The sequence below is a fragment of the Zophobas morio genome, unplaced genomic scaffold, assembly GCF_036711695.1.
Source record: "Zophobas morio isolate AGI-343-1 ecotype UQ-CSIRO unplaced genomic scaffold, CSIRO_AGI_Zmor_V1 ptg000009l, whole genome shotgun sequence".
NCBI classification, from domain to species: Eukaryota; Metazoa; Arthropoda; class Insecta; order Coleoptera; family Tenebrionidae; genus Zophobas; species Zophobas morio.
Window position 1 is genome coordinate 5,655,009 of NW_026972114.1, and position 26,312 is coordinate 5,681,320.

Sequence of the window (26,312 nt, forward strand, 5' to 3'; positions counted from 1 at the left end):
TACGCCTTTATCTGGAATCCACTGTAGAACACACGTATTAACCACATGAAAACGTGCAAAGAAAAGTTTTGAAATTCTTGTACAGTACGTCAAATGGGATATACCTTATCTCGAGTAGAGATATAACCAACTTTGATTGTTACAAGTATTTTATTTTACTCCTTTACAAATGCGAATATTTCCTATTCTATATATTTAATTACTGAAACTCCTTCTAAATAAAATAAGTAACGTTGCTGTACTCCTCCGAAAGTAATGTCCAGTATAACATTTGGATTAGACAAATATAAGAAAACAGGCGCTTTTGTAAGCACTTTGCGGTTGTATTTATTCCAAATGATTAAATACTTAATGTATTTTCCGTAATGATAATGTTTACAAGAAAGATCCAAGATCGCATTCTATTTTCTTCAGTGGTAATAACAGTAGCACTCTCGCTAACCAGAAAAAATGAAATACTTCAATGTTTGTCCCGGGTAAGTTATAACCATCTTGAAAATCATTGGTACACATCTTCGTTAATTCCCCCTTGTTTCATACGTCATAAATTCCAGTGGTAAGAATAATCCATCGATTGGATTTTACCTGATACTTCTATATTTTACATCAATTGGTAGTCATCTTCATTAATAAAAACTTGTCAATCCTCCCTAAATCGACTCCTTAGAAAACACTTTTGACTCGTTTGGACGAAAACTATCTGTTATTTGCGAAACATTGTATGATATTAACACTGAGAAAAAAAAATGAAAAACCGAAAAATTGAAAAAACGGAAAATGTAAAATTTAAAAAATCGAAAAATTGAAAAATAGAAATGTTGAAGAACTAAAAATCCAAAAATCGAAATCTCAAAAAAATCGAAAAAATGAAAAATAGGATAACTGAAAATCGAAACATCGCAAAACCGGAAAATCGAAAAACCAAAAATCCGAAGAGTAAAAAATCCAAATACCGAGAAATCGAAAAATTAAAAGATCGAGAAATCGAAGCCATGAAGTCGAAAAATCGAAAAATTAAGAAACCGAAATATATCAAAATCATAAAAACGAAAAGTTCAAAGCGGAAAAATAAGCAAACGAAAAAACGGAAAAATGGAAAAACTGAGAAACCGAAATAAGCCCAAATAAAAACTCGAAAAGTTATAAATTAAAAAACTCATAAATCGAGAAAAATGAAAAATAAAAAATATATTAAGAAATCGAAGCATTTGAAAGAATCGAACACTTGAACTGAAACATCAAAAAATTGAAAAGTAGAAAAAGTAAAAAAATCACCACACACCGAAAAATTCAGAAATCAAAAATCGAAAAGTCGAAGAATCGAATTATTGAAAAATCTCAAAACTGAAATATCGAAAAACTGAAAAATGAAAGAAAAATCCTAAGACTGAAATATCCAAAAACTGAGAATCTAAAAAACTGAAAAACTGAGAAATCAAAATATCAAAAATGTCAAGTCAAAAAATCGAAACCTAAAAAGAATCGAAAAATTTAAAAATCAAAAACCTGAAAAATCGAAAAACTGAGAATTTAGAAAAGTGAAAAATTGAAATATTTAAAAATCGTAAAATTGAAGAGAAAAATTGAAAAAACGTAAAACCGAAATATGGGAAAGTTGAGAAATCGAGAAATTGGAAAATTGAGAAATTCTAAAATCGAAAAATTGAAGAATAACTAATCTGAAAAACACCAAAAATGAAATTTCGAAATATTGAAAAATGAAAGAAAAATTGAAGAATGGATAAACTTACATATCTCAAAACTGAAATATCAAAACACTGAGAAATTAAAAAATTGAAAATTGAAAAATCAAAAAGTCAAAAGACTGAAGTCGAAAAATCAAAACCTTGAAAAATCGAAAAACTGAATAACCAAAAACCTAAAAAAATTAAAACTTGAAGAATTGAAGAAATGAAAAACGTAATATTGAAACATCGTAAAATTGAGAAATCGAAAAATTGAAAATCGTGAAATCGAAAAATTGTCAAATTTAAAAATTGAATAATACATAAACTGAAAAATCCCAAAACTGAAACTTCGAAAAAAATCAAAAAGTAAAGTCGAAAAATTGAAATATTAAAAAATAGAAAAATTGAAAAATCAAAAACTTGAAAAATCGAAAAATTGAAGAATTGAAGAACTGGAAAATCGAAACCGTTGGAAGTCAAGAAATGGGAAAATCAAAACATCGATTAATTGAAAAATCGAGAAATTGAGAATTTAGAAAAGCCAGAAACTGAAAAATTGAAAAATAGAAATATTTAAAAATCGTAAACTTAACGAGAAAAATGAAAAAACGTAAAACTGAAACATCGGTAAATTGAGAAATCGAAAAACTGAAAATCGAGAAACTGAAAAATTGAGAAACTGTAAAATGAAAAAATTGAATAATCAAAAACCGGAAAAATCGAAAAATTGAAGAATTGAAGAACAGGAAATTCAAAGCATCGATTAATTGAAAATTCGAAAAACTGACAATTTAGAAAAGTGAAAAATTTGAAAAGTGAATAATCGATATATTTAAAAATCGTAAAATTGAAGAGAAAAATTGAAAAAACGTAAAACTGAAATATCGGAAAATTGAGAAATCGAGAAATTGAAAAATTGAGAAATTGTAAAATCGAAAAATTGAATAATAAATAATCTGAAAAATCCCAAAAATGAGATTTCGAAATATTGAAAATGAAAGAAAAACTGAATAATGGATAAATTTAAAAATCTCAAAACTGAGATATCCAAAAAGTGAGAAATTAAAAAATTGAAAATTGAGAAAGAAAAAGTAAAAAATGTGAAGTTGAAAAATCAAAACCTTGAAAAATCGAAAAATTGAATAATCAAAAACCTAAAAAAATTGGTCTAAAGAGTTTAGACAGTACTTCCCTCGCTGTCGGAAACTTGACGACTGCATGGCTATTGTGTTTTTTTCTCATTACATTTTTGTAGTGGGAATTTAAAAAAAATTGCGATGACGTCATCAACATTTTTGTAAGGACACGTATATCAGTTGGGATAGATGTAGTGTAATACTAAGAATAAAATTATTGTATTCCCAAATTTTCGGGAAAATGAATTGGGTCGTTTTGAATATTGATTTTTTATAATCAATAAAATAACGAAACAATTTACTCGCGTATACGGCAACTGAAAATCGTTTATGTATAAACATTCTTAATTTAAGATGACAAGCGTAACAGCATACGTGAAAGTCAAACAGAGAAACTGTAAACAAAACGACCATCGGTTTTATTGCTTCGACTTCCGCTTATTATATAAAACATTGGGTTTTATTTTAATTCATGACGGTGAAATTCACAATTGGTTGATTATAAACATGTCTATTTCACATTCGCGGAACCAAGTGATCGCATAAAACAAATGCAGGTCTGTAATGTTAAAGTCGATGTAAATAAGCGTGCTACCCTTATGTTTCAACCGAGTTTTTCCTTTAACAAATTTTGTGTCTACCAAATTGGGTTGGTTGGGGTGTAATACTAATAATAAGTGTTGCCTTTAATTTAATCAATAAAATAAATTGACTTCATTAATTTTTTTGAACCACCTCTTAAGAAAATCTAAAAAATATGAATGGAATGATAAATCACAAGTACAAACTCATCATATTTTTTGCATTTTAGATAGGATTTATTCAGCAAAATTTAAGGGTGACGTCATCAATTTTTTTAGGAGGGATGAACAAATACATTTTGAACAAAAGTTTACCATGCTTATAATAACATTAAAATATTCCCAAGATTTCAAAGCATTCGGTTTTGTAATTCCTGATTAAATCGATAAAATAAATTCACGCCTTCATTAATTTTTTTGAGTCACCCTGCATATGCAAATCCAAAAATATGAATGGAATGATAAATCACAAGTACAAACTCATCATATTTTGTACATTTTAGATACGATTTATTCGGCAAACTTTTGAGCTGACGTCATCAGTTTTTTGTAGAAGATAACCAAATATATTTTGACTAAAAATTTATTATGCTCTTTATAACCTTAAAACATCTGCAAGATTTCAAAGCATTCGGTTTTGTATTTCCTGATTAAATCAATAAAATTAATTTACGCATTCATTAATTTTTTTGAGTCACCCTGTATATGCAAATCGAAAAAATTTGAATGGAATGATAAATCACAAGAAGAGACTCACCATATTTTGTACATTTTAGATAGGATTTATTCAGCAAAATTTTGTGGTGACGTCATAAATTTTTTAGGGGGGACGACCAAATACATTTTGATCAAAAATTTACCATGCTTATGATAATTTTAAAATATCTTCAAGATTTCGAAGCATTCGGTTTTGTAGTTCCTGAGTAAATCAGTAAAATAAATTTACGCTTTCATTTATTTTCTTGAATCACCCTGTATATGCAAATCCAAAAAATATGAATGGAGTGATAGATCACAAGTACAGACTGATCATATTTTGTACATTTTAGATATGATTTATTCGGCAAATTTTCGAGCTGACGTCATCAAGTTTTTGGAGGGGATAAGCAAATATATTTTGACTAAACATTTATTATGCTCTTTATAACTTTCAAACATCTGCAAGATGTCAGAGCATTCCGTTTTGTAGTTCCTGATTAAATCAATAAAATATATTTACGCATTCATTAATTTTTTTGAGTCACTCTGTATATGCAAATCCAAAAAATATGAATGGAGTGATAAATGACAAGTACAGGCTCATCATATTTTGTACATTTTAGATATGATTTATTCGGCAAACTTTCGAGCTGACGTCATCAAGTTTTTGGAGGGGATAAGCAAATATATTTTGACTAAACATTTATTATGCTCTTTATGACCTTAAAACATCTGCAAGATTTCAGAGCATTCGGTTTTGTAGTTCCTGATTAAATCAATAAAATATATTTACGCATTCATTAATTTTTTTGAGTCACCCTGTATATGCAAATCCAAAAAATATGAATGGAGTGATAGATCACAAGTACAGACTCATCATATTTTGTACATTTTAGATATGATTTATTCCACAAACTTTTGAGCTGACGTCATCAAGTTTTTGGAGGGGGTAAGCAAATATTTTTTGACTAAAGATTTATGATGCTCTTTATAGCCTTAAAACATCTGCAACATTTCAAAGCATTCTGGTTAGCAGATTAAAAATTAAATTTCAAAATGTTGTTTTATAATTTTGATTTTTTTTCCAAAAATCTGGACGTTTCGGGTGAAAAGTCGATTCGGAGTTGTAAACTACATGTGTAGAACTATGTTATTTTATACAATTGAAAACCCATTTACTATGTACAATTTTGAAGTGACGTCATCGCATTAGTGGTGGGGATGATTAGACAAATTTTGGTTAGCGTTTTACCATCTACATGATATTCTTAATATAAGTACAAAATTTCACAACAATCGGTCGAGTACTTTCGGAGATTATCTGTCTAATAAAAATCCGGGGGCAGACGGACCGACGGACGGATGGACAGACGGACGGACAGACGGACAGACACACGGAAATGGGAGACCTATTTCTTCGTCTTCTAGGGGTCATGAAAGATCGAGAAAACGTAAAAGTAGAGAGTCGGCCGACGGACTCGATTACAATACTTCCTTTGCTTACGCTCGGGAAGTAAAAATGAAAAATTGAAGAATTGAAGAAATGAAAAGTTTATCAAAGTCAAATTTGAAAAATTGGAAAAACCTAAAATTAAAACATCAGAAAATTGAGAAATCGAAAAATTAAAAATCGTGAAATTGAGAAATTGAGACATTATAAAATTGAAAAATTGAATAATAAATAAACTGAAAAATGCTAAAACTGAAATTTCGAAAAAACTCAAAAAAGTAAAGTCGAAAAATTGAATCCTTAAAAAATAGAAAAAATTGAAAAATCAAAAACCTGAAAAATAAAAAAATTGAAGAATTGAAGAACTAGAAAAAGGAAGTCAAGAAATGGGAAAATCAAAACATCGATTTAATGAAAAATCGAAAACTTGAGAATTTAGAAAAGCCAAAAACTGAAAATTGAAAAATCGAAATATTTAAAAAGCGTAAAATTAACGAGAAAAATGAAAAAACGTTAAATTGAGACATCCAAAAATTGAGAAATCGAAAGATTGAATAATAAATAATCTTAAAAATCCCAAAACTGAAATTACGAAAAATTGAAAAATGAAAGAAAAATTGAGAAGCCCTAAAATTCAAATATCTAAAAACTGAGATTTTAAAAAATTGAAAAAAAGTGACGTGGAAAAATCGAAATCTTTAAAAATAGAAAAACTGAAAATCAACAACTTGGAAAATCGAAAAACTTAAGAATTGAAAAACTGAAAATTCTAAATACATGAAAGTCAAGAAATGGGAAAATAAAAACATCGATTAATTGAAAAATCGAAAAATTCAGAGTTTATAGAATCGAATTATTTAAAAGTCCTAAAATTAAAAACGAGAAAAACTGCAAAAAATGTAAATAAAAAAATTAATAAAAACCCATGCAAACTAGATGCCAACGTTACCAAAAGATAAAAATAACTAGACTTTTTCGAAAAATTTTATTGCATGATAACGGTTCTAACAGTATTGTTAATTTGTGGAATTTTGCAAGTACCAAACACAATTAAAGCATTCTTAATTAAACAAAAAATAGTTGCATGTTAATAATTAACATGCCACTATTCTATCGAAATAACCTTTAAACAATTTTTCTTTAGAAGTTCTTCAGTTTGCTAATTTGCTGATATCCGGATCACCACTTATAAAGAAAGCAGATTTAAACAATAAGTCGCGTAACCACAACATAGAAATGTAAATATCTCCGGTTCTTTGGGAAAATGAACACGACAAACATTCACACAGTTCTTTTGGATTCTTTTTGTTACTAACCCTTTTTATCTTGAAAATCATATATTATTTTTACTTTTCGAGCAGTAAATTTGTAATAATTGCCTAAATATCCAATGGGGTGCAAGAGATAATATTTTCTCTTCCATGACAACAATATTTAAAATAAACTTTGTTAAGGTTGCAATTGTCAGAGCTCTCTTAAATCAACGTGAAACGATGATAAAAATCTCAATTCAATAAAATAAAAATGAGATTCAATATTTTTATTACTAAATTTAATTCTTAACTTTAATAATATTTAAAATATACATGACCTTTTAATTAGTCTGAATGCCTATTTTAAAATTCCGTTACTTATTATTACAAATATTTCCAAAATATTGTACTATGCATACTTATTACATAAAGAACTATTTATATTTGCTTTTAACTTTAAATGAGTCTTTTAAATTACGTCCTTTCAGTGAAAATATTTGTTTGTCTATTGTTAAAAGGTAAGGTTTCAATATTGAATGGACTTTTTGATTTCTATCAATCTATCAATAAAGAAAATGATCAGTCATCATATAGTAAGTATTGGATGTACAATGCAATTATTGTTTCATATTGAAGATAAATGCATGCGTGACTATTACCTACTGTATGTTTGTTATTAAGGGCATTAAAAAAAAAAGATTACCAAAATGGATCGAACTGCATTCAGGAAAACATACTATCAAGATCGTCGTTTCGTGCAGACGATTTTAATTTTTTTTTTATTAATATCTCATCAAATTTATAAAAGCCACTTCCAGAAAATGAAATTACTTCTAATGATATTAGGACAGTAATCGCCAATTTCCTCCTCTGAATCCATTCGTAGTCTTGTGATATTTACGTAGGTATTTAAAACCTCAAAAGTGCTTCTTATTTTCAGAAAAGACGATAAAGGCGGTCTCAGAATAAGAATTAAGGAGTCTTATTAGTATTTCTATTTTAAAATGTTCTGAAAAACCTTTACAATTCAATATCAATATGAAGTTCGTCAGTAACATCCAAGGATCTGCGCTAGGTCCTTTGTCTTTTATTATTCACGTTACTGATCTAGCTTGTTTGAGAGTATATAATCATAAATGCAGTTTACCATTAGTAGTTTTTGAAACATAAGATGCGAGAGATAAGTTTAGTTAAACTTGACTCAGTAATTACATACTTGGAAAAAACCGTTCTATACAGATTTAATTTTTTATTTTAAACCAAAAAATAACTAAATAAATCTAGAAATATAAATATAATTTGTAATTTAAATTTAATTAAAGCTGTCATGTCAGTACGGCACTTGAAATAACAAGCACAAAAAACAAATTATATTAATAGCAGCAAAGTTCTAGGCCAATTCTTTTTTTATAGTAAATATATCCTTTGAAAATCAGGCAAATTAATTAAAGCATTGTTTGTGTTTTAAAAGAGAAAAAAATCTCTGTAAATAACTTACGTATTTTTTTCATACCGTACTCGGATATTACTAAAATTTTAATTTAACATAATATTATTTTTCAGGAATTTTACCACAGCGAAGGATTACTTAAATTTTATGTACTGGAAGATATAGAATATTATTATAGCAAATAATTTCAAACAATTTTAAGTATCAAAACTTCGGTACTCAGTCACTAGACCATTTTCAACTTATTCTTTAGTGTGACTATTCTCACAAAACAATTCATCAGTAATTAAAACATCATTAATAATTTCTGGAAGTTCCGTACTAAAACATGGGAAAACAGTTGTTCAGAGGTTTTGTTCCTGTTTGCGTTTTATGCTGCTTCCGTAGTGGTTTACCACAGGTATGTGTTTATTTTCATTCGTGGTATTTTTGGTTTCCCTACAGTATATCAACAACTGTTTCAGTAAATGCCTAAAAGGATCATTCAATGCATTTTTCATTATTTAAAACTGAGATCTCATCACTCTCATCAGGAAAGTACAAAAATCCTCTTATCTGTTGTTGAGATGCTTCAGAAAAAGTAAAAAAAAAATGACACATGAAATGGATTCACGTATAACCCACGCTCACATCCGTTTAGCAGAACAACACGTGTCTCTTGCAGGTTTAAAAGTATCACATATCGACCAGTGACTGGTAAACAGCGATTTGATATAATCCTTGTAAACAACAAAACACAAATCCAAGTTAACTCGATCTTGTAAGAGTTGGTGAAGTTTTTACTTTGTAGCAAACCGAGTTGGTGGCGGCGAAAATTATTACGGCCATCATAAACTTCCGGCACTTAAGTGCCCCAGAACACCTGAAAGACGACGTCCGGAAGGAAACGTCGACGTTTTATGTGTTAGGGATAAAGCACGACTTACCTCTGGCTCTTGGTTTCGTTAGAAGTTTCTGCACGATATTGTCATATGCCGACTCATCCGCCACTCCAGAATCCTTTACTAGTTTTTCCTTTACAGCGATACATATGTTGTGAGCAGCTAAAAGGTCCTCCAGTTCTTCAAAAGCCTGTAACATAAAGAAAACCGATTTATGAGACGAAGTGAACGGTATCGAACGGCTGTAACGCCAAATTGTGTTAGAAATTTAGATATAATACGTAAGATGGATAGTAAAAACTTGATTACGACCAATCCGAGTGAGGGAGCTGTGACAATCTAATAATGTGCGGCTTCGCAGGGTTTTTAGCGGAATTATAACTTTACTTATTGACGATGTTACGGTGTTGACGTTTTCGATAATGTTGTTACTGAAATTATTGAGAAAGAAGGATGACACCCACGCTGATATTGATTCAGCACGTTGTAGTCATAAATGTGGCTTTAATGGAGAGTAAAGTTTGAATTTTCCAGTTTGGAAAAATTTAGCTAAATTAATTTACAACGGACGGGGTTGTTTTTATTCGGATGTTTATGACGTCAGGTTTGTTAAAAAGTACGGAAAAATTTAAATTATTTTTTTAAAGTAATCCTTGCAACGCCACAAGCTGTTGTGATACGAATTTCTTATTATAAACAGAGAAAAAAACTCAATTTTAAGCTTACTAGCTAATTTGACATTCACAGCTTTTAGTGCTCTAAGCAATTATGAAACTTTTTGTAAAATTAAATGCGATGTTAATCCAAATTAGATATGGTGTCTGGAAAATGACGGATTAACTTTTCGCCACGCTCTTAACAATCAACTGGTGAATCTGAAAAGAATAGTAAAAAAAAATCTTCTCACATTTTGGTGAAGGCATAATAATTTTAAAGTTTGAAAGATTGGTTCCTTTGCTAGATTTAACAACTAAATAACACATTCATTATCATACACTCTGCGACAACTAATTAACCTCACCCCAAATTTTCTATGTTGTTGTTGACGATAAAACCCTTGCTGTTAATACTAAGTTTACATTGTTTATAAAGGAACAAACCAGCTGTAGCAAGATGGATATTAAGTGATTCGAGGACGAATTGCGAAAAATACAGGAAGAATTATCATTTCTTGACGAGTTTCATAAAACTGTTCAAACGGACGTGACTAGAAAGGCAAGAAATAACTATCGACACTTTTATCATTAAATAATAAAAATAAAAAAAGTGAACTATACCAAGAGTTTTATAGATAAATCAAATAACGAAAAGTAAAGCAATCTGGGAAGTAATAAATAGTAACCGAAATAAAAATTCATTGATAGGCAGTGCGGCAAACTGTAAAATAAAAACACTTCCTAAATCAAGTCAAGATCCCATTGACTTAATTATTAAGAACTGCAACAGGCACGGTAATAATTTTAAATATTTTAAGTTCTCAGAAGTCTCTAGTGAGGCTGTTCGAGATACTATCAGCAAAGTAAAGAATATCATATCAAAAGTTTGCTATAACATAAGCGTTAATATTATTAAAGCTATCAAAGACACCATAATTCCACCCATGACTAGACTAATAAATGAAGGCATAAGGACCACAACATTCCCAAACTGTCTCAAAATCGCTGCAGTGATACTAGTGCATAAAAAATGTAATAGAAACGACCCTACTAACTAGAGACCCATCTGCCTTCTACCAGTTTTCTCTAAGATCCTAGAAAGTATACTATACGACCAATTAAGTAACTTCCTTGAAGATGGTAATGTTCTCTCCAAAAGAGTAGTATGGCTTCCGAAGAGGTCGAGCTATAACCAAAGCCATTCTTGACCTCACAAGTTTTATTGGAGATTGCCTAAAACGCGGCAGATAGGTTTCAGTCACTAATAATGGTGAATCGGAAAAGCTACCAGTGGTACTAGGAGTGCCCCAAAGGTCAGTCCTGGGGTCATTATTATTTTTCATTTACACTAACGATTTTTCCTTCTTTCTAAACACAAAAACTGTACATTTGCGGATGACACGAAGTTATTAACTAATAAGGCTACATTCGCGGAGACCCTAAATTGCAATGAGGAAACATAATTCAAGGCAGCTCATTGCTTTACAACAAATAAACTAATCCTAAACAAAAATAAAACGGTTAAAGTTGCATTCACTCTAAAGAATACCGATCCACTAGCCATGGACATAGTCAAAGAAACAAATTTTTTAGGGATAACACTAGACTCAAAAATGAAGTTTCATACACACGGTGAGAACCTATCTAAGAAGATTAGTACAGGAAGCTTTGCTTTTAGAAATTTAAGTAGAAAGCTTCCGATAGAGACGTTAAAAGTAGCTTATTTTGCATTTATGCCATACACATATAAGTTATGGTATCTTAGCATGGGGTCACTCAAGCATGATGACTAACATATTAGATTACAAAGGTGAGCAGTCCGAGTTGTGGGTAGTCTTGGCTACAGAGATGATTGCAAGTGTACGAGTATTTTTCAAAAATTAGGATTCTTACGATGTCCTGCGTATTCATTTTAATAGTTTGATCATTATTAGATTAAATATAAGCACATACTGCAAACATAAAGAATCCATGAATACGACACACGACATAAGGACAACATATGTCTGAAAAGCATACGTGTAAAGTCGTTACAGAACAGTACTGAATACTTAGGTATCAAATTTTTCAACAAACTTCCTGAATCGATTAGAAAGTTAGATACAGTTAGTTTTAAGAAGGTTGTAAAAAACTTGCTGATTAACAAAGCCTAATTGCCCTAATGACTATGATGTGATGATTTCTTGATTTTATTATTATCATAAACATCGTAAATGACATTTCGGTTATCTCTTTATATTTTGACGAGTGTATAATATGAGTACATTTAAGCACAATAAATTGATTGATTGATTGATTGATTGGCGAGTTATAATGAGCGTTATCGGGTAAAAAAGCATCCCACAGTAAATGCAAGATTGTGGGAAACGCTTTTCCGTGCAACTTAAATTTATATTTTGTGCGAAAATGGCAGAAAGTGATGAAGATGCCAGCTCGGAATCGTTCTAAATTTGGTCCCTTTTATAATTGCATAGTAAATATTTCTTCTTGTTCCCATTCCAAACATGTTAAAAAAGTTATTGAGTGATTTATATTCGTATTTTTTAATTTATTAATAAAGAAACGGATCAATATTTTATTAATTCCTCGTGTGATATTCAAGGGATGAAAAATTCATTTGAGGGATAAACGTCAACGCTAACATTCAAAAAACTAGATTAAAATCAGAAAATCCAGTTGGTACGGCAAAAAGAATTTTTTATTATTTTTCTGGGATCCGAAAACCCTCGTGCATATCGTACTGAAGAGTTAATTGACCATTTTCCAGACACCTGGTATGGTTCGATAGAATGAATGGGTTGCAACAATTTAGGGTCAGTTTTGCGAATCACAATGATCCTATTCTATACGAATAGTTCACCACCTATGTCATGGTAGACGTTGAAATCAACAGTGAGAATGTTACAATTCATTTGCAGAAAAATTATTCTCACATAAGAAGGTACGGGGAAAGCCTCACTATTATTTCTTTGCTCAAATTTAACGTGGTTACTGAATACAAAGCATAGGAAGGGAAGGTGGTGATCCATAGCACTGCGAATTACTTAAATGATAATAATATGTATTTACTCCCAACGGGTAAGCACCCAATTACAGGAAATAAGAAAACATAACTTTACCTAATAGATACGGACAGTTTATTTTGTTATTGATAATATTATAAAGGAACTTAACACAAAAGATGATTCGTCTAGTGCTAAGTAGGTTACAATTAAATCTATTCAGTAAGGAATTATGGTCAGATCCTCGAGCAGGATAGATACCATCAATTATCATAAATGACACGTATTTTAAAAATTTTCGCTGTAAGGACTCTAATAAATTCCTATATATGGAATAAATCGGGTACCATATTATAGCTGCATACTCTAACCCGGAGCGTATTAGAGAATACGTACTACAGGGACAGCAATATTTGGGTATTTGTAAAACCGGAACAACTCTGATAGATAAACCCAAACATTTTATAGGCTTGCGCGATAGATTCAGTGGTATCAGAGCTGTTCAAAGAACTCTAAAAAAGTACTTGAAGTACCAAGTACAAAATACTACTTGAAATAGGGTTCAAGTAAAGTACCAAGTACTTACTTTCAGCAAGAGTATTTCAAGTATCAAGTACTTTTCAGATGTACTTGAAGTACTGGAGGTATACGTCAAGTACTTACAAATACTTGCAGTACTGAAAATGCTTCAAGTGCTTTCTAATTATTTGAAATAGTGTAGAACTAGATAACTTTTCCTGTTTTTTTAAAAAAGCTTAATATATTTTAGAACTGAATTTTTTAATACTCAGAATTTAAGTATACAATAATACATATTTCGCCACATAAAAAATTGCATAAGCATCAACTTAAATGCAGAATGGTAGCTCACTTATTATTAATACTATGTTATTTATAAACAATATTCTTTTGAAATACTTTTACATCTTTCTGTTGACACAATGCCTTCGACAAAATTAACGTCTATTTCTAATTTAAAATTTAAAATAAAATACATGACGGTGTTGTCTATGTATGCTTACTATTAATTTATAACAAAAACATCGGCGCTGTATAGTATTTTCTCAGGCTTCTGTTGCCTTTTTTTAATATTTTGAATTTTGGTTCACCACCAAAACGTTCTGATTTTTTTTTAAAATATATGAATTTTATGAACCGGTTCCGTGTTTAAGTTTGTGGGCAGTTTACAGCACCCTTAATCATTACCCATTGTGAAAGTGCACAGGGCCGGATTTGTGAAACTGAAATTTTTCAGAAAAAAATTTTAAGAGCAGTGCGATACATATACATGCTCGTGACATAAAAATGTTTAAGTCACTATGTTGCATTTTCAAAAAAAACGTATGAATTTTTTAAATAAAAAATAAAATGCCTAAAACGAGAGTCCATTTTCAGCGAAAACTATAACTCCTGAAAAATATCAAGGTGATCAAAGTAATTAGTCGTTTTAATTTGTTAAGATTAGCAAAAACCACTAAAAATCGTCATATTAAAGTTAATTAAGCCCAATTTGGTGGAAATTCAAATACTTTTACGATGCTCCAAATAGACTGGTAACTCTAATAAACAACTTTGCAAAAACAATTCCTTTGGAGGAGTCTTTACTTATAAAAAAGACCAAAAAATCCATTAAAGGCCAGACTCCCCTGAGCAGTTGCCACTCCAGTGTGTTGGTACATAAGGGGCCAGTGCTGATATCTCCAAAAATGTACATGATTTCATAAAGTGTTTATTATTTTTTTTTAAGTTTTTAATGTGTTACCAACATCACGAACCAACATACGAGCAAATAAATACAGTAGACGCCGCTTAATATGATCACGGTTAATGTTATCAACCGCTTAGTGTGATCAAAATGGCTTGGAACCAGAGATATGGAGCTTGGAACGGACCCACGCAATACCAATGCATTACAGTTTTTCCGTTTATTGTGATCAATATTTCACTTATTGTGATCAATCTCGCAATTCTTATACCCGCGGGAATTGCTTTTTTGGAGAAGCGAGACGACTGAAACTAGCATTGTATTTTAATTAAACACTCATTGCTCCCAAAATGTACATTCGCTTATAGTACTTACTTTACTTTATACAGCCACAATCAGTGACAGACTTTAGTAATCAGTGTGTTTTCGTCTTTTGAATGAACGCATTTTTTCTATTTTAAATTTGAGTAGTACTTATGTAAAAATGAGCACGTCAGAACGACGACATCTCATCTTATCAGAGAGAAAAAAAAAGTGCTCAGCCCTTTCTTAACAAACTTCTAAAATAATCAAAGGAAATGAAGAGTTCCTTTCTCAGAATGACAACCAAAATTCAAAATAAATTATAATGTTTATGGACCTTCATCTACCAGCATAATAAACACTGTCTTGTTCATGATTTTGCTTTGTCTCAAGTTTTACTGTCTCTGATGGTGTTTTCGCTTATTGTTATCAGTCGGTTAATGTGATCAATTTGTCTGAGTCCCAAAGTGATCACATTAAGCGGTGTCCACTGTAATACTTTTACTATATGTCAAGCACAAAGACCACGACAAGAATTTCATATCTCATAAATTAACAAAATTTAAGTTTAAAAATCTCCCTAGCCCGTCGCACCAACCATACCGATATCACAGTAGCCGATATTATGAAAATTTGATTCCGTCTCTCTTGACACAATGATAGACGCAAGCGTTCCTTTTCTAAAAGCGTATACTATCGTAGTAAAAACATCCGTTCGTTCCTTTACATAAAGTCGAACTGACGCACAAGGATTCACTTTCACATTTCCTTTACGATAAAGCCTTTAACAAACGGATCCCTTATTAAAAGGTTAAGTTACAGAATTCGGGCCTTACTATTCTAAAAATTATTAAATTAACCTAAATACTACAGTAACTAAATAGTAAACACTAATCACTACAATGTTTGTCTAACTAAGTATGTAACTTTACACTGACAAATCACAAATAATAGGTTCGTAATGCTGTTCCGTCCATTTATACAAAATTTTGTTCCTCTAATGCCACAATACTTTCAGAATTTTCCTTTACATTTTCGATTGGCTTATTTTTTATTTTTACCTGAAAACCCAAAGAAGATGGCATTAGTAACTGATAACTACAATGACTTCAGGGAATGCCTAACAACGGCTTTTGCGAAAATTCAGGTAAATATGTACTAAATTTATTATTGTTAAAATATTTCCTAGGGGTGTATTTATCTAGGCAATTATACTAACTAATCCCGAATTTCATTAACTTTGTATTTTTTTATAATGTGGATATGTATTTTGTTCCATTTACGGAAGCGGCCACTGACCCTTTTGGGTATCTTTACCTGATATTGTAAATACAAATGTAAATTCAGTACTTCTGTAACCGTCCTGTATTTAAACATCGAAAAAGAACGCTATCTATTATTTCGCACACAACAAAACAAAGGTCCTTCGAGCAATATCAAAGTACAATTCGGTACTCATCAAAACCATACAATCATGGTCTTATCAACTGGATTGCAAAAAACATTGGTACTACGAGCCGAGTTTCACAAAACATATTTCATTTTGAACAATATTGGGTTTATGCAATAAGCGATGCAATGTAAAACGTAAAGTTGTTATACGGTAATAAATAAAATCCGCACAGGAAAGATAAATGACACTAATTAGTGTGACTTTTAAAATCATTGTTTTTCTGCATTACGTCTTTTTAAATTGTTGGTGTTCAAATAATACATACAGTTTAACAGATTATTTGAAACTGTAATGTGAGAAAATATAAGTAGTAATAACAAACTAAGTTTATATGGCTGAACCATGTATAAACAAAAAAAGAAAATTTGGTAAAAAACGAGTGTCTAACATGATAAAGAAAATTAAACTGCAAAATATTTAACATAAAATTGTGTTTAAATTCTACGAGGAAGAGGCGAATTTGAAAGTCTGTACCTGCCATCAGCTATTGCTATTGTAATAAAAGGGATAATCCCCTGCCGATTTCTCCGCCCTGACCAGGCTTCTTACTGACAAATACATGGGAGGGGTTCAGAAACTAATGAAAGAATAAATATCTTTTTGAACGAGTACTTAATCATTTCTCAAATATTTTCAAATCCGACCTTGCACTTTAGCAGGTATGTCAACAAACCCGATTCCCTTTGGGGTACCGGGAAGGTACTGAAAAACTACTCGCAAAGTTAAGTTCCAGACCAAAATACAAAAAAGACAAAATTCATATATTCAAAACTTTACATCGCTGAAAATTTTACACAGATCTCCGACCCTTCTGCTGTCGTCATCCACTCTCAAATGACATATTTGAAAATAAAACTTGATAAAAATTTGTGCAAGCTTCTTCCACATCTGATACACCTTCCATGAAAGACCAGTCTATGGAAGATAGTAAGTAATAAAATACTAGAAAATTAGCTTTACTTAAGTTAAAGTATTTTGATGATGGATTCATAATAAAATATTGAGTATTAGATGTTGTGTGGTACTCTAAATGAATGTCTAAACTAGGGTGGTGTACTGTTTATTGCTTGTAAGGTTTTTGGCTCCCTTAATTGTATTTACTACCTCTATTTCTGAATGAAGACAAAATTTAACTGGACGACAACCATCTCGATTGTATTTATTTGTCTTTGAATGCGGAGGTTACCAGTTGGCAAATGTTTCGATTTTGAACTGAATCATCATTCTTGCATTTCATCAAATTTACATCACGTTACACATTGTTCTTTCCCTTTGGCCTGGTTCATTCAGAAATTGGGATTGGTAAGCGTGATGTTTCTATAGGGGGTGTAAAAGGAGCAAAGTGATCATATCCGGTAGAACAGCTACTGGCAGAATATACTTCACGTGGTATAGGATGTTTTCACTAATGGGAGCTCTGGCGGAGGCCGGTCAAAGATTTCAGTTTCCTGTAAAAGGGCTGCAAAACTCGGTGCTAGGTACTTCTGCTGTAATTGGTACTATGGCTGTTGATAGGTCCCGGGGCGGTAAGAGGTGTGTGGAAATCAGACAGCTGTGAAGACGGAAAGATATTTATATCTCGGCCGATACAAGAAATGCCTTGTCGGGAAAAGCGGAAAACAGGTTACTACGCCAGCTCCGTCGCTAATCGCGTCACAAAACCTTTTTTGAATGAACCAAACCAGTTGTAAAATGACACAGACTCGTTATTGGTTATCAGGGCGATGCCGACGGTGTCTTAAGCTCCGAGTCTCCAAACTTGACAAGTGAAGAACTTGGATGACGGTTTCAAGTTAGCCTTACGGACTGCGAGGTTTAATAAATCTCGAAAGGATTTAGTACCAGCATCTACCTTACGAATTTATCTATCGTACGGAAACTGATGCATGCATATGAGTGACCCACAGCACTCAAAGCTAGGAGGCTCCGGTGAAGGGTTGCCACTACCTACTTGTTCGAGGTACCCCCTTGGTAGACAAAGTCTGGAGCCTCAAGTCGGGCTCCAGACCCCATCATGTCAACCTACATTCGTGTTGGACTCGAGGGGGTAGTAAAAAGATTCTTAACGGTAGTCTTCTCTTTGGAGGCTTCATATAACCGAAAAGCGGGAAAGTCAGGAGCATCGGCTCCCAGGTACATCACCATATCAATTCTCTATAATCTGGTGTCTTAAAATTTAGGGAACTGGGGTTGGTAAGTTTTATCTCCGTAAAGTAGTATAATCTTAGCCGAGTTTTATGTAATTTAATATATGGTGAAGCGAACACATAGTCCTTGTTGTTCACGTCAGCTACCTTTTTTCATTAGTTTAAAAACTGGGTCCTCAGCTGATCCAAGTCACACTCCGTCTCAGCAAAATGGTCATAGGATAGTTAGCTGGTACGATGAAGCAATAGTAAGAGAGGCAAGGATTAGCTTCTACCCGTTATAGTCAAGAGTGCAAGAAGCCCCCAATAGAAAACAAACGGTGTGCCAGAAGTAAAGCATACACGGGCTATGGAGAAATATAATCCGAACATTCAAATTGTTACAAGTTGCTTAGAACGTTTAAAATTACTTTTAGAGTTTAGTGTGATCTTTTAAATACGATTTGATTAGGTGTTAAAACAAATCGGTCCATAGATCAAAATATTCGAGGACTTTTTTAATGCGGACCAGTTTCGACTCAAAATCAAGCAAAATTAATTTTCTAGAAGAAAGGTTCGGGTGGTAGTTGTTTCGTAAGTATTGTTACAATACTTACTAAAGTTAACTTGAGTATTTCTAACAACCCAAAATTTTTTTGGAAGTTCATTCGAGACAAGAGAAACAATGATATGATACCTAATGAGATGTGTCTGAATCAAGAAGTTGCTAAAGGAGGAAAACAAATAGCTGACCTTTTTGCGAAGTATTTTTCTTCAGTTTATGTGAAAGATGATTCAAGAAATTTTTTATGCGATTTTGAAGTGCCTTTGTAGGTGAATGATAATGGTTTAAGCGTTACTCTTTCAATTGTTTTTGAACATATTTCGGCTTTGTATCTGTCTTGCAATAGTGGACCTGATGGAATTCCTAGCGTCGTTTTAAAGAATTGCAACTATACTCTTTCGCTGCCACTGTTTATTTTGTTTAAAACTTCTTTAAATTTGGGTATTTTCCCTCATGCATGGAAGAACAGTTACATTATTTCGGTCTTTAAATCTGGACAGCGACAGCGTATTGATGACTGTAGAGGAGTCTGCAATCAATCAGTAATTCCCAAACTTCTAGACAGTATTGTATCTTCTCAACTGCAGTGGACATCTTCATTAATAATCTCTTCTAAACAGCATGGTTTTCGCAGCAACAGATCGACAATGTCTAATTTATTAGAATATTATTCTTTTCTTAATGAATCTATCAGCTGTCGATCTCAAGTTGATTCTATTTATACAGACTTGGCCAAAGCGTTCGATCGTGTTAACCATAGATTATTAATTTTGAAATTGCGAAAATTAGGGTTTACAGATTTGACAATTAGTTGGCTAACCTCTTTTCTTACGGACAGAAAACAACAGGTCCGCATTGGTAAATACATTTCTGATCATTTTGATGTTTCTTCTGGTGTACCGCAAGGTACACACTGTGGTCCTATACTTTTCCTATTATTCATCAATGATTTGACTAGTTGTTTTCGTCATTGTAATTATCTTTTTTATGCTGATGATTTGAAACTTTTTAAAAACATACGTTTTACTGTGGATGCTGAAAAACTTCAACTTGATTTAGTGTCTTTAATTGATTGGTGTGATAAAAATTGGCTACCTTTAAATTTAAAAAAGTGTTACTTAATTTCATTTCATAATACGAAATCTTTCATTGAGTTTGACTATCAATTAAATAATCATTCTGTGTCTCGTATTTCAGAAATTAAAGATTTGGGGGTAATATTTGACTCTGCTCTTTCCTTCAAATCTCATTATTCGTATATTTTCAAAAAATCTTTGCAAATATGGGGACTCATTTGGCGTAATTGTAAGGATCTTTCTCCAGTGGCCTTAAAGACTCTTTTTTGTTCTTTGGTCCGCTCTCATCTAGAGTATTGTTCCTCCATTTGGCTTCCAATTTACCATGTTGATTCTCAACTGTTGGAAAAAGTGCAAAAAAGGTTTCTCCGCACTTTAGAATAAAAGCTAGGCCATAGACACAATAAAGGTGATTACCAATGGATTATGAATAAATTTAACATCCAAAGATTGAGTGTTCGAAGACAGATTGCTGATGCTTGCGTTCTTCATGGGATTATTAATGGCTATATTTACAATCCAGATTTGTTAGCTAAGTTGTCCTTCGTTTTCCCGGCAGTTGACAGTCGATCTACACGTAACCTATCTATTTTTAGGATTCCTCCTGCGACAACTAATTTCTCTGCTAATCATCCTTTAAGAAGAATTATGGAGGCTGCTCATGGTTATACCAAACGCAAAGAAGTGTGTTTATTTAGTTCTTCCAAAGCGGTATTCAAGAATAAAATTACTTTTTATTACCGACATTAAGTTTTTTTTTTTTTATGCATGCTAATATCTGTATCAAGGAATATATTCACCAGTTTATGTATTTATTAATTTTTTTTTTATCTATTTTGTATTTGTTTTTTAGTTATAAGTTAAGTTATTTAGAAATTATTTATATTTCTTTTCTTATGTAATTGGAGTTTTCCGTTAATAAACCATTAATTAATTAATTAATTAATTAATTAATTAATTAATTAATTAATTAATTAATTAATTAATTAATTAATTAATTTAGAAGTGAATGGGTTTCCTAACTGAGCGAGAGTGAAAGCATCGGATGAGCGTGGTGGAAGAGTGTAAACACAAATGATCGTCGGTCAACCGTCAAATTTTTTTCCGTTAGATGCAGGAGTGGGGAAGGCCATGCTACAACGTGTCCCTTTGTAGTGTTGGTTACGGTGTTGCCAGACGTACCGGAATTCCGCTACCGGTGGCGGAAATTTGACCAAGAAGCGGCGTAGCGGCGATAGCGGGAAAAATTTAGAAATGTAGCGGAATTTTTCTGAAACTTGAAAATTGGAAAATTCGTTCGAGAGTTTGTGGCACTTTGACACTTTATATTGTATTTATAGAAAATGTCAAAATTTTGAATGGCGGGTGGAAACTTCGATATTAACCCCCCCCCCCCCCCCACACACCGTCGACCACGTGATAAGCTCATTTCTTCTTGCTTGGTAAACAGAACAAAAATAGGGTAATAGAACCATCTCCCAGGCCAAGAGGCGACGAGCGTTATTAATAGCTACATTGTAATGTCCATTGTTGTACATCGTAATATCAATTATCCAGCGTTGATCAGCAGTAGCAAGAATGTAAATAATAAATTAATCAAAATTACCGGAAGATCAGTGAGTCGCGGTCGTTCATTTTGCTCCTTCAACTAGGGCCACGACCTATTAGCTTATTAAATTAGTGCATTTAGAAGTCATTATCATTAATGTAATATTTTGTGAATATTGAGTGTAGAGGTCTTCTAGCTCCCCTACTCCCAACCTTCTCGGTGGGAAGGACAGAATCCATTTTTTTTCTACATAGTTCAGTTAGTCTAGCGATGCAACCCACCATGACCTCTCCTGAACTACCAACCTCGCCATTTACAGATGCTCTGTATTATAGATGGATCGTGGAACTGAATTTTGCAGCCTTCAAGAATGAATTTTGTCATACATCAAAAGTAAAATTATACACCTATTTGATTTTATCGGTGTTAATGTAAAAAATGTATCTTCATTAGGCTGTTATTAAAATGTTTATCTTAAAAGGTAAAGAATAGAATTACATTAATGTACCCTCATTAAATTGTTGTTAAAATATTTTACTTAAGAGCCAACGAATAGGATTACATTTATTTAACAAATGGAGTGTACAGTTGTATCAAATTTCAATTAATTTTATTTCAGCGTTATTTTTGAATTTACTCCTGAATGTCTAAATCAGGAGGATAAGCGCTGTTTGATGTTATGCATGCACTTCATAACAATTTACTTTTGCTTGTTATTCAAGCTAGAGTTAACACGAATTCAAGTGATACCAGGTTTTAACGCTGGGAACTTTGTAATGCAGGCGAATTAATATATTCAGATATAGAAAAAGTAATATGTAACTAGTATCTAAAATCATAGTTTGTCAAAGTTTAAGCACTGTAAATTCCGTTAATTATGTATTATGTGTCAATTATATTTCTTATAAAAATTTATATACGTTAAATTTACCATCAGTGTATGAGGCAACAATATAGTTTAAAAAACGGATGTTAATGAAGCTATGTAACAAATTAATTTTAATTAAAAATTTGGTGGCAGTAACCTTTGATCCATAGCAGCATTTATATGTAAATTGCATTAGTGTAAATTCCACAACAATTTTATGGACGCTGACAGCGGAAAAATGTCTCTTCCATTTTCCGGCCCTATTGTACGCGAGTGGTTTGATTGCGCTTTAAAGACGAGATTCAACCAAGTTTGTAAACTCGAATGAACTATTCAGCGCGATGAATAATTCTAAGCTAATTTAATTTACAAACAAAACAAAATGAATGAAACTTCCTGATTGACAGCTGTAAAGGCTGCATAAACTTTAATAAACAATTTTACAACCAACGTTTAATCAAGCCGCGGAATGTGCCTTCGTCTGGTCGAACTGAACGATAAATAGTTATTTTCTGCGACATTTATTATATTCAGTGGCAAAACGATTTGCTTTTAAAACAAAGCCCAATCATCCAAAACAGAAGACCATGAATTTGTAAGGGCGCGCTATTGTGAAAATGATGGAATTTAATTTCTGTGGTTAATTACTCTTTTATTAACGAAGCAGCGTGAACAATGTATATCGGTTGCGGCAATTTTATTGTTGCTTACACTAATATCTAGCAGCCGATTCTTTAGAGAAGAAGAAATAAAGTAATGTCAACAGGGTTAAATTTTTCGAGCTAGTGGTTAATGCATTTAGATCGAAGTTTTTATCGCCAGACTTCCTCGTTCTTGGAGTGGACGACCTTTCCGAGGCGAGGCCAGGGCGAAAGTTTTTTTGTGAAAACTATGTTGTCATTTAAGAGACGGGAAGTTTCACGTGTGGAAACTTTTTTGTGAAAGTGTGTGGGCAGTGATTTGTTTTAGATAAGTGTTTTCTCGTAACTTCGACGGCAGTGGTGATCACATTCATTGAATGTAAAATATCGGTTTAAATAAGTTTCAGGCAAACGAAGACATTTTACATTAATATCTTCAATGACGGCAACTAAATTTGCTGGACTCATATATCTTGTCGAAGTCATTCTAATTTCCGTAGACTGAATAATTTCGGAAACTGATCAATAGTAACCGAGTTTTTCCTTTACTTAAATTTATAGAGAAATCAAGAACCAATTCCGTTTCCTCTTCATAATACTCCTAATTTTTTAGTTTTAAGTTACGTGAAAATTTTCGCTCTTTTTACTCACTTGACTGTTGAATGTAACAATGTACAGTTTATTATTACTATTATTAAGTGAAAAAGCTTTCTCCGGTAATGTAAGTCTAAATATTTTCTGAAATAAACCGCGCAAGAAAAAAATTTTTGTTCTGTTTTAGAAAAAATGTTGTGACTGTGCTTCCATGAACAAAGCAGTTGTTTGACCAACAATAAACATTCCTTGTTAGTTTCGCCTGCAGAAAATGAGCAAAAAACGCTGTGTTCTTGTACATCAGAAATTTATGAGTAGAGGACTTCCATAAAGAAAAATGATAATTATTATTGTTGAAAGGAAAAATAAAATATTGTAAGTACAAATATTAAAGGATTCTTTCACCAAACTAAAATGTCTATGTTACTTCGTTTGCTGTATAGAGAATCTGAAAAATAATGTCACAGTCGTTCTGATGTTAAGAAAATTGCTAGCTGACCATTTCAACAAAATATTTAAATCCAACTCTAACTCCAATACATCATTAAAAGATTGGATGATATTAAACAGCTTCAAATGATCTGCACAAGCAGACAATTTGAATATTGTAACCGCAAAACCACATCGTCTATAAAAAATGGGAAACAAATTAGACTACATTGTGAACCTTGTCGTATACCAGAAGAGACAGAGTCAGGACTAACTGTTCTGGTGTTAAAATTCAACTTGAAAAACTTAAGAATTAAAACCTTATTATGATTTATCAACTGAAAAGCTTCAAGAAATCTGTATAAACTGTTTCTCGGAAGTTATCTAAAGGGAAAATGTCCCCTGCAATTATTCTCCATATATAACATTATCCCAAATCTAAGGAATTGTGGACTGATTAAAGAAGCTTTCACGTACTCCCTGTAATTGTTAATTTTCCCATGATTACCGGAATTGCAAATTTTATTTCGCATAAGATATATGTACTTATGAAGCAAGATTATGGTGACCAAATTTGAATTAAAATTTGACGGTGAAAAAAAAAACAGCGGCGCGAAATCGCATTTGAACAATTTTAATTTGAAAAAATATTTTTCATTAAGAAAACGTTAAACCTAGGCAACCAAAGTTTACTTCTTTTTTGGTAGTTGGTAGCCCTCCTAGGAAATTTCCGGGTATTATCTAGTGAGAGAGTTGGTAGAAATTGGCTTACTTGGTAGAGATGCATGACGCGTCACTGTTTTATTGTTTGTAAATTCACAGTTCATGTGAGGATTTTGATCGTTACTGGTTCTAACGCAAATTAGCATTCCTGAGATTGTTCAGATTTTTGCTAGGACATTTTATGAGATTCACTTATTCAGGACTAATCCTTTGTTTATCAAGTTATAAATAAGGTTTCTGGATGCTTATACACTACATTACATTATAACACTTCTTAATTCCTCACACAAGATTGCTAATAGTTCATTGACGGCAGTCAAATTAACCTAACGTGGTCCCACTTTGGGAAAACGACCATGGAAAGTGAGGTAGCATTATAATATCGTGGACTGAGGGGCGGGGGGATTAAAAATTCCCCTTTAGGCAATTATTATGATATTATCACATTATCTAGACATATTTCTCGCCACGTGAGATGCATTTTGTGTTTATTTATCATGTGATTGTTTGGGATAAGCTGAGGAGAGTCCACGATATGAACTCTAAAAGCTAATTGTTTTAAGTAAGCAATTACTTGAATCATGGCATAATTTAACATCATGTAAATTTTTTGTTTGAATCGTTGATAAAGTGTGCCAAATATTAAACTCATGTAGTTTACTTAACTTTGTAAATTTTTCTCCATTTCACAACTTTAGCCTCAGTAATTTTCTTTGTTGTATAATTTAAATTGAACGTAAATTTTCATGCTCTGCAGTTCCTAACTTCACGTAATTTTTTTGTCAGCACAAGATCGTTTTTGTTTTTATAAAGCTTTACTAGTTTTTGACCATGTAAATATTTTATCGATGAATGTTTCCATCATATAAATATAAATAAGACTTCTTTGCTGTTTAAAATTTCACGAGAGTGTATGGTGAATTTAAATGTTGTTTATTGCTCTTTTTGAAACGTTAACACTTGTCCGGTTGTAGTTTAATATCGGAGTTATAGAACATATACAAAAAACATTGAAATGGAACTGAGGTAAATAACACAGAAACCGTGGCAAAAGCGGAGGGTGCGGTTCCTAGTCGAGCTGGCGAGATTTATCGCGCCATCTGCACAAAAGAAGCAGACCTTCGATAAAAGTTAAGGGAACGGTCTGGATGACATGACGCTCGCATGAGGGTGCTGGACGGCAAGTTTGCCGATAGAGTAGAATCACCTTCGTGGTGGAGGATCAGCCACAACCAGGAGCCCCAAACTCCGCTCGTGCTACAACGCCATCTATGGGAAATTTTGCTGGGTTCTAGAATGAAATTGATATAGTTCGATCGCCACACTCTTATGACGACCCGGGGGCCCCTCAACTTTTAGAGTCTCCCGGTAACAGCTATTCTAAAAATATGAATGGAATGATGATGACCCATTTTAGATAGGATTTATTCGACAAAATTTTGAGATGACATCATCAATTTTTTGAGGGCGACAAACAAGTATAT

The 26,312-nt window shown here is 32.2% G+C and overlaps 1 protein-coding gene across 1 annotated transcript in view; it reads right to left on the bottom strand.

Annotated features, from left to right (window-relative positions):
- The window catches only part of LOC135125784 (metabotropic glutamate receptor 2-like), a 1,169,526-nt gene that overhangs the window by 171,804 nt on the left and 971,410 nt on the right, over window positions 1-26,312 (bottom strand). Inside the window, exon 9 of the mRNA XM_064051468.1 lies at window positions 9,184-9,328. Within this exon, the coding sequence (XP_063907538.1) occupies window positions 9,184-9,328 (145 nt within the window). The remainder of the gene's footprint in view (window positions 1-9,183; window positions 9,329-26,312) is intronic.